This window comes from Pleurodeles waltl, chromosome 7 (genome assembly GCF_031143425.1).
Source record: "Pleurodeles waltl isolate 20211129_DDA chromosome 7, aPleWal1.hap1.20221129, whole genome shotgun sequence".
NCBI classification, from domain to species: domain Eukaryota; kingdom Metazoa; phylum Chordata; class Amphibia; order Caudata; family Salamandridae; genus Pleurodeles; species Pleurodeles waltl.
The window spans coordinates 51168568-51178376 of record NC_090446.1 but is presented as its reverse complement, the minus strand read 5'-3'; the positions used below and the strand labels follow the sequence as shown (position 1 = coordinate 51178376).

At 47.0% G+C, this 9809-nt stretch overlaps 1 protein-coding gene across 2 annotated transcripts in view; it reads right to left on the bottom strand.

The window, feature by feature from the left end:
* Positions 1 to 3016: 3016 nt before the first annotated feature.
* LOC138247173 (killer cell lectin-like receptor subfamily B member 1B allele A) overlaps positions 3017 to 9809 on the bottom strand; it is a 213963-nt gene continuing 207170 nt past the window's right edge. For both annotated transcript variants that reach the window (XM_069201915.1, XM_069201916.1), the window contains one exon: positions 3017 to 3177. In XM_069201915.1, coding sequence (XP_069058016.1) covers positions 3042 to 3177 — 136 coding nt within the window. In that variant the 3' untranslated portion in view covers positions 3017 to 3041. The remainder of the gene's footprint in view (positions 3178 to 9809) is intronic.

Genomic DNA, 9809 nt, shown 5'->3' with positions numbered 1-9809 from the left:
TGGGGTCATCTGGGTCTGCCTTTGGTTTCTTCAGGCGGGCATTGATTTCTGCATGCTTCCATCTTTCTGGGAAGGTGGCTGACTCAAAGGAGCTCTTGATGGTTTTGCAGAGGTGGGCGGCAATGATGATGTTTGCCTTATTTAAGATAATGTGTGGGCAGGGGGTCCGATGGTGATCTGGAGTGGATGGAGGACATGGAGGTGGTGGTGTCCTCTATGTTGATGGGGGTCCAGGTGTGGAGGAGGTGGGTGTTGCTTGGAGCATTGGTTTCTTGGATGTTTGTAGTCAGCTGGTGGGTGTGGGGTTTGAAGCTATTGTGGATTTCAACGGAAGTGGGTCGCCAGTGAGTTGCAGAACTCCTGTGATGGCGGGGGTTCGTTGAAGCAGGTCCTCGGGGTGGAGAGCTCATGGATGATGCCGAAGAGCTCTTTACTGTTGTGAGCGTTGGCGTCAATGCAGTTTTTGAAGTGGGTCCTTTTGGTGGTGCGGATCAGTTGGTGATGTTTGCGTAGGGCATCCTTGAAAGCGATGTGGTTGGAGTTGGTAGGGTCAAGGTGCCAGGTTTTTTCCATTCTGCGACATAGCCGTTTGGATTCCTGTAGTTCTGGGGTGAACCAGCTAGCCTTGATTCTGTGGGAGGTGTTTGGGGATTTTTGGAGCGGTGCGATGGTGTTAGCGCAATCTTATATCCAGGTTGGTGGTGGCTGTGTTGGGATCCAGGGTCCCAGGGGGTGGGGCCCGGGCGAGAGTGGAGATCAGTTGATCCATTGATATTTTGCTCCAGTTGCGTCGGGGGGGGTTGTGTGCAGTGGTGGTGAGTGACTGGTTTCTGGTAGGAGAAGTGGATGCAGCGGTGGTCTGTCCAGCTGCGTTCGGTGGTGTGGCTGAAAAAAACGTGGTTGTTGGGAGAAGATGGGGTCTCGTGTGTGTCCTGCGGAGTGGGTGGGTGAAGTGACGAGTTGCTTGAGGCCGAAGTTGGCGAGGTTGTTGATTAGGTTGGTGGTGTTGATATTGTTATTTTCTAGCTAGAAGTTTAGGTCACCGAGGAGGGTGTAGTCTGTTGAGGCGAGGGCTTGGGAGCTGATGGCATCGGCGATGTCGTCGCAGAACTGCGGTCTGGGTCAAGGGGGTCTGTAGACCAGTGTTCCTCTGAGTGGGTTGTTGGCGTTGATGTGGATTTTGAAGTGGAGGTGATCTGCGGAGTTGATGGTGTCGTGGGAGTTGGTGGAGACTCTTATGGTGTTTTTGTGAACTATGGTGATTCCTCCTCCTGGTTTGTTGATTCCGTCTCTTCTGGTGATCTTGTAGTTTCTGGTATGGCTATGGCTACGTCTGGTTCTGAGGCCAAATTCATCCAGGTTTCGGTGAGGAATGCGACGTTGGGTGAGTATGTGGTCAGGAGGTCCCAGAGTTCAATTACATGTTTGTGGACGGAGCGGGTGTTAAGTAGGATGCATCTTAGTCGGTTGTCTGTTTGATTTGGAGTTTGGAGGTTAGGTTGCAGGTGAAATTGCAGGCTTTGCAGGAGAAGGGGCCTTTGGTGCGCATCGGTGTGGACTGGAAGCAGATGGAGGAGCATCCTGGATTAAGGGCGTGGAGTTCGTTGGCACTATAAAAGTGTTCAGTGGCACGGGAGGCGTGTTGGCCTGGTGGTCTGGCATTGGGCGTGGTCTTGGCGCAGACGGGCTTGCCTTTGCCAGCGGTGCGTCCGCACTGCGGCCGGCATAAGAGGGGAGGTGGGAGGGAGTGGCAGCTGGGAGGAGGGAGGGAAACCTCCAATGGGAATGCAGGGGGGCGGGGCAGCAGGAGTCAGGAGCGGGAAGAGCTCCGAGGAGGAGGGAGGGGGGCAGGGCCACAGGGAAGCAGCAGCGCGAACCTTCTGGGAGAGGAGAAGCCAAGAGGCCCAAACAAGCTCAAACAAGCCCAAACAAGCCCAGACAAGCCCAAAACAATGGCAGCACTTACCGGAGCAGTGGTGAGGTGGAAGCGACCTGCCTGCAAGGATGCAGGGTCAGAGGTCGCTTCTAACCTCGTGCTGCGGCCGGCATAAGGGGGGAGGTGGGAGGGAGTGGCAGCTGGTAGGAGGGAGGGAAACCTCCAATGGGAGTGCGGGGGCAGCAGGAGTCAGGAGCGGGAAGAGCTTCGAGGAGGAGGGAGGGGGCGGGCCGCAGGGAAACAGAGGCGCAAACCTTCCGGGAGATGAGAAGCCAGGAAGCCCAGACAAGCCCAAAACAATGGCAGCACTTACTGGAGCAGTGGTGAGGAGGAAGTGACCTGCAAGGATGCAGGGTCAGAGGTCGCTCTTCCAACAATACCCAAACACAAATTGCAGATTCTATGAGCCAATTGAACTCTCTTATAGTTTATAAATGGCAGCTCTCATTATGGAGGTTTTGATTCTGCATTTCCAAGTGGTTCAGAGCAGTCTAGTTATTTTGTTGCTGCAAAACTGACCTTGCAACCAGACCATGAGAAGTTACTTGGAAACAGTTTTCTTTTTAAGGTATACTTCTAAGCTGAGGCAGAAAATAGAGACGTTTTCTGAGGTTTTACATTGTGTTTGACATGAACCTGAATAGTTTGAAGTAATGATTTTAAGTTTACCTCTGAGGAATATAGATCTATAAGTAGTGATTGATTGGTAGATAAATAGGCAGAGAGAGATAGCTGAAGACAGATAATTAGATATAAATATAGACAGTTATAGAGATAGATATATATAGAGAGAGCTATACATAGAAAATCTCAAGCTTTCAAACTATGATATACAGAAAACTCATGGAATGCAATTTATTGGGTGCCCCCTAAGGTCTTCAGAAACTACACTCCCACACTCCCTTATAAAGCATAGTAACATGAACGATGAGGAACTTTAGCTTTTTAAGAGTGATTTAATCAAATTCAAGCCTGGACAAATTAACAGCTTTATTTCAACGCACGCATCATTTTCTGGAGGCTACTAATTGTTTCTGAGATTTTGCCCCACTGAGTTATCCGCACGTGTATCCTGCTGGGATTTCCTTCATGCTTTTACTCCAGTTTACACCCTGGACCCGCAGCTGTCAGCATCCTTCTGGCAGATCCAGAATAAACTGTTGGTGCAACTAGAGGATGCTATGGAGCCGCTGTTCACCGCTCCACACCGGCCTCCATCAGCAGGGCCTGTGACACTGAACCTGAAGAAACATGGACATTAATGTGAGGCGGCGGCTGTCAGTGTTAATAAAACAGACTTTTATTACAAAACATTGCGTTCATCGCAGTAAAATGTGAAGCGAGCTTTAGTGACTAATGTGCACAACAAAATAGCTTCCACCGGAGTGTGTCACAAGACATCTAAACAAGGGCATGTGTTACTAAAGTGTTTTAAAAATTCAAACTACAGATCTGAAGTCCTTCTCCTGGCTGAACTAGTTATTTACTGAAGTGCAGCGATGAGAAGATGGCACTATCTGCTGCTCACGGTTACACAGCTGTCTCCTCTAATATAAACTCTTGTAGGTGCCCTGCAAATAAAGGTGGAGTATGGTGAGGGGTTAGCAAGGACCTCTGCTGTGCAAAGGAGTTACTGTGTGCAGCAAAAAGCACATCGACACTGATAAGATAATTTAGACACTTGGATAATTGGAAAGTAAAACGCAAACCAGAAATAATATTTTCACAGGGCTTCACCGGCCACTATACCCATTTATTTAAGCACATCAGGTACAACGAGCACATTCAAAGTTTACTGCATGTTTTCGCTCAATTGTTTCATTGTGACACCAACAGATTTGTCTGTAATTAAAGGGCATAGATTATTCTGCCTTAATGTGGTATCATTGCATCAGTGGTGAAGGTTTTCTGCTTTAGTGTAAATGTGGTTCCTTATGAAATATTTAGGGTAGAGATTTTAAAGCACAACTTCCTTGCAAAATAGACACAGTGATGAAACTACTCTATGACATCCTAAACCACCCTTTGGGGTATTTAGCAGAGTAGTAAAGTAGATTACATACAGACTAAAAATACTCTGTGGAAAAATCCCATCAAATGTTTCCTTACACATGGGCTACACAATATGATATTTTGTGTCTTTCTAAGATTCTACCTAGCTTGTCATTGCATTCTTCGTGCAAAATTACAAACGGTCCCCTATTCAGGTACTTATATAAGGACGCTTAAGAAAACAAATAGGTTATGTATTATTTGTGACAAGTAGATAGGATGAAATGACAGCTTTACACTTTGTTTTGGGAATGGCTCAAAAGGTTGACTGAAAATCTTAGTTCCAAATGGTGTTTTCCATCACACATTTGGCCAGAAACTAGCTAGTCAATCTTGGTACACAAGACAGACACAGTTCTTATATTTGATGTAGTGAGTCACTGGGTCACACAAACTGTAGAAAAGCTCATTCTCACTCATGAAAATCTAAAGATTTTTTTAATAACTTTTGGACCTCTGCTGTGAATGAGTCTCAATCACATAGTTTCATCAACTGTGAACTTCTGCTAAATTATTTGAGCTACAACTGTTAGCAATTATCTTTTAAATTAATGTCTGCTCTGTTCAGCTGCAGAAAGGGCACTAAGCAGGTTGTATGCAACAGATGTTTAAATGTGTCTGTAGATGCACAGAGTCTGGGAGCTGGACTTTTCTGTCTCACTTAGTGTGGCACCTCTACAAAGGTAGCATTATGGCAGATGGAACCCATAAAAAATGTTTAATGTCTGCTTTGGCTTTCCAATTCAATTGTCAGTGGAAGAAGAATGGACCCTCTCTTTTGGTTCAAGAATAAAGCCTTTAGTGTTTGGATTGACCTTTACATTTTGGTTAAAGTGTGCCTAAAACATCACTTTTGGCTGTCTCAAGGCACAAAGGGGGTCATTTTGACCCCGGCGATCAGTGGTAAAGTGGCGGTGTTACCACCAACAGGCTGGCGGTACATACCGCCACATTATGGCATTGGCGGGTTGGCTGAAGCAAACCCACCAATGTACCACTCCGATCGCCATGGCGGTAGCAGCCGCCGGGCTGGAGATAAGAATCTCCAGCCCGGCGGCTGCTATTATACCGCCTCAGGCATTTTGACCCTGCCTGCTGCCATGGTTTTCCTGGTGTTCATAACACCACGAAAACCATGGCGGTAGGCCCTATCAGTGACAGGGAATTCCTTTCCTGTCACTGATAGGAGGCCCCCTCCCCACCAAACACTGCCCAGATGCCCCCACCCTCCATACACAATCCCCCTTCCAATCCCCCACCCTCCCTACACACACACATGCAGACACGCACCACACATACACACACTCACACAGGCATACATACATTCATACACGCATGCATCCATTCATTCATGCACACATCCGGACCACATTCACACTGACACGCAGACACGCATTCACATATCCATTCATACATGCATTGTCACACATGCATACATACATGCAAACAACACTACACATACATTCTTCGCATTCACTCACACACTCACACATTCATGCACATCCCCCCAACACACACACAACCTCCACCCCCCTCCCCCCTGTTGGAAACCCAACTTACCTGGATCCAGGGGGTCTTCCTGCAGGGGACAGGACGGGGGCTGCTACCTCCAGCAGAACACAGCTAGGCCATATTATTTGACATAATACAGCTGGCGGCGGTCTACTGGCGTGGTGCTGCTGGTGGTAGGAGTGCCACCTTAACGCCATCCGCCAGCATGGCCACAGCCGGATTTCTGCCCTTCTTGTAGCAGAAATCCGTCTGTGGTCATATTATGGAGGACGGATGTTAGCCTTTGTTAGCGGTCTTCTGGCAGCCGTCGCCGCGGCGGTAGGCGGGATTTACTGCCAATCTTATAATAAGGGCCAAAGTCTTTTATGTGACTTTTTTGTAATAATTCCTTGGTCAGGGCCTTATAATAAGGGTCTTATTCACTCAATATGAGTTACTTGACGTATTAATATTTAGGCATATCTCCCTGAGGCAGATTCAATGGGACTCATGCTTTGAGATGCCACACTAAGTCAGATATTTACTCTGATGGGCTGCTATTCGTTTAAAACTTCTTCTTTAACAATGGGAACATTCTTGGAGATTGGCCTAGTCCTGGAAGCAGAAAGCATATGTGAGTGAAATCTCCATGAGCTGATTTGCTACTGCTCCCTGAAAAAACTTTTGCAGGCTGCTCCCATATGGAATAAAGGGAGGACAGGGAAATTTCTGGTGCCAGTACCCTTCAAAGTCTGCCGGAAAGAACCCAGGTCTGGATGGCTGAAGATTGTCTCAAATATAGATATGTCCTAGTTTTTCTCTCAGAATAGTTATTCCCATAACATTGTCCAAAAGAGTTGGACAGCCTGTGTAGAAAGTCACAGATTTGGATGCTCAGATTCTGAAACTCTCCATCTCAATTTTTAAACTCCTGCAAATGGAATCAAGACAGAAAAGTAGAGGAGCAACAGAAGGAGGAGCACTGACTCATTCAGTAGATGAACCCTGTCCAGAATGTGGAGAATCCACTCTGGGTGGGTACTCCTAGCCTTTATTTCCAAAGCAGGTGGCACTAGCTCTATGCCTCCTTCTTAGATCTCAGGACTTGTAGTCATCTACAAACGCTCTATCAAGTGGTAACCTCCACAGAAAAGGGTCTTGATTCATTGAATATCTGCACTTCAAGCTGCAAAATCTCCCAGAACTTCACCCTGAATGGAACTCTATCCTGCTAACCATCCAGATTGCGATACTCTTTCACCAGCCTCATAACCAACTTCATCACCCACCCCTCACCATCAACTATCAAGCCTACATACTCCTCTGCAACCTCAACTTCCACCTGGAAGACAGAACAGAACCATGCTCCAAAGCACTCCCTGTAAGCCTGAACAACATTGGACTTACTCGGCTTGTCTCAAGATGAACACACATTGCAGGTGTAGGAGGCCCGCCTGGTTTGTAGTGGGTACCAAGGGTACTTACACCTTACACCAGGTCCAGTTATCCCTTATTAGTGAAATGTAGTCAGTGTCTAGAAGCCAGGCTGTCTAGGGGTAGCTGTAGCTGAGCAGCCAATGCTGAACTAGGAGACATGCAAAGCTCTTGAAATAACACTGTAGTCACACAGTACTCACACCCATGAAAGGAAATACTCAGTGTTACAAAAATAAAGGTACTTTATTTTGGTGACACAAATGCCAAAAATACCTTAGAGACTATACTCTCTTAGGAGCTACGTAATCTACACAATATATACACTAGTATCCAAAAACAGGTAAGTAAACAGTGCAAATATACTGACAAGCAGGCCAAAAACCATAAGCACTGGGGTCCTGACTGGCAGGATCCCAGTGACACAGTCAAAACATACTGACGTCAAGCAGAAATTGGGGGTAACATGCCAAAAAGAGGGTACTTTCCTACAGCAGTACACACACTGGACCCCATCTTCACCACCAGAAACAAAGTACAATGCCATTTCACTGCTCACATGGACAGGCCACACAATCATCCACATCCAAATCAACACACTACAAGTCAACGCACCCACCAGCATCAGCCTGCCAAGCTGGGGCAAATTCTGAAAATCAGACTGGATTAAACTGTGCAGACTCCCTCAAACCCAACAAGCACAGAAGAGTCAACAAGCAGGCCAGCTGGTACACAGAGGACCTTTGAGACACCATATAACACTGCACACAAATAGAGAGAGAAAATGAAGAGCCAGCCACAAATCCATCAACAGAACCACCTGCAAGGCTTCACTCAGACGCTCCCACCAACAACTGAGAGACACTAAAAAAAGAGCACTTGCTGAAAGCATCGAATGGAGCTCCAACAGCATCAAAGACATCTCAATTGTCAGTCAAAGACTTCAATCAGTTTTCAGAAAGAACCACAGCACGCAAACAGCAGTCATTGCAGCTACCAATGACATCTAGGCCATCCTAGAGTGAGGAGAAACAGCAACGCCCATCCTTTTCAACCTTTCCATGGCAATCAATACAGTATCGCACAACACACTTGTCAACAGACTCCATCAGATCGACATCCAAGGACCTGCACTCAAGTGAGTTTGTTCTCTCCTCCTAATAAGAAACCAAAGAGTCCGACTGCCACCCTTCACATCTGAGACCAAGAACCTGATCTGCAGAGTTCTCCAGGGATCGATCCTCAGCTCCACCCTTTTCAATATCTACAGGACACCACTCACCAACATCATCTGATCCCAGGACATCAATATCCTGTCCTACACCGACAACACACAACTCTTTCTCTCCCTGATGGACAAGACAACCACCACCAGATCCACCTTCACCACTGCATGAGCAGAATGGATGAGTAACAACTGCTTGAAGCTCAATTACAAGAAGACGGAAGTACTGGTCTTCATAAGCAAGAACTCTAATGGTGGCTGATTAAACTAGGACCAACACCAAACCCTCACTTACCACATCAGAAATCTGGGGATCATTCTGGACAACAAGCTCAACCTGAAAGCATAAGTCAACGCAGTAAGCACCACCTGCTTCCACATCCTTTGTTTGCCACAAAACATCTTCCAGTGGCTGCCACTACACACTAGACATATTGTCACACAAGCACTCACCACTAGCATGCTTGACTACATCAAAGCACACTATGCCAGGATCTCCAAGCAGCTCCTAGTCAGACTCCAGATCACCCAGAATACCGCTGCAAGACTCATATTCAACCGCCCATGCTGCATCCACATCTCACTCCACCTCAGAGAGCGCCTCTGGCTCCCCTTTCAAAAACACGCAAATTCAAAATCCTCATGCACACATACAAAGCCTTACAAAACAATGGTCCAGCACACCTTAACAACCTCATACAATTTCACAAGCCTAACAGACACCTAAACTCAGCCTTACTCCTACTCGCACACATTCACTGCATTCACAAGAGCAGAACTGAGTTAGTTTGTTCTCATACATCCCATCAAAAAGATAGAATGGCCTCCCACAACACCTCAGAGTCTTCTGCGTACTTCTTGAGTAACAGAAGAAGCTGAAGACCTGGCTCTTCTAATTACTCTGAAGGGATACTTACCTACCACCTGCTCAACCAACTGGATAACCTCACAGGTGTTAGTAGTACCAGAGTGCCATACATATAGACATAACATGACAATACTTAATTTTGCTTGTATTGTTGTACATTTCCTTAACGTCTGTACGGCGGGTGTCGACCAACATCCACGCACCTTCCTCAGTGTGGCTGTCGACTATTGGCAAACACTGGGGAGGGTTATAAAGGGCCCCCATAGAGCTTTGCTCCTGAGGGTTTTCTTTTATTCCCACAAGGTTCAGGTTGCTCAGGAAGAGCTTTCCAAGCAGCCTGAGCTTTTTTTTTGCTTGTAATGACAATCAGTGCAGGGCGAGCTGACTTCATTACAAACAAAAGTGAAAGTAAAATGAGCTGAAGGGCTTGTTTCGCTTTCACTGAATCAGTGCTCAGGGTGATATCTCATCCCACCCGAGCAATAATTCGTATGGGAGAAGTATTGTTGGAAAGGGAGGAATCTCCTCTTTCTGATGAGTGGATCTCAGCTTGGGGGTCACCACAGGAGAATGATCACCAAGCAGGGATCCACCCTCTAGGCATCAGGGATGGGGGAGCGGCTCCTTAGGCAAGGGCTTGTGCGCCCCCCCAATATATTTGTACAGAACAGCCTTTCTGCCCACCCTGGTAGGGCAGATGGGGCAATTGAGCCAATCTGCCCCCCCCCGGTAGGGTGGGGGCAGAACGACCACGAGACATCAGATATCTTTTTTATTGAAAAATATAGGGGTAGAGTCTGCCC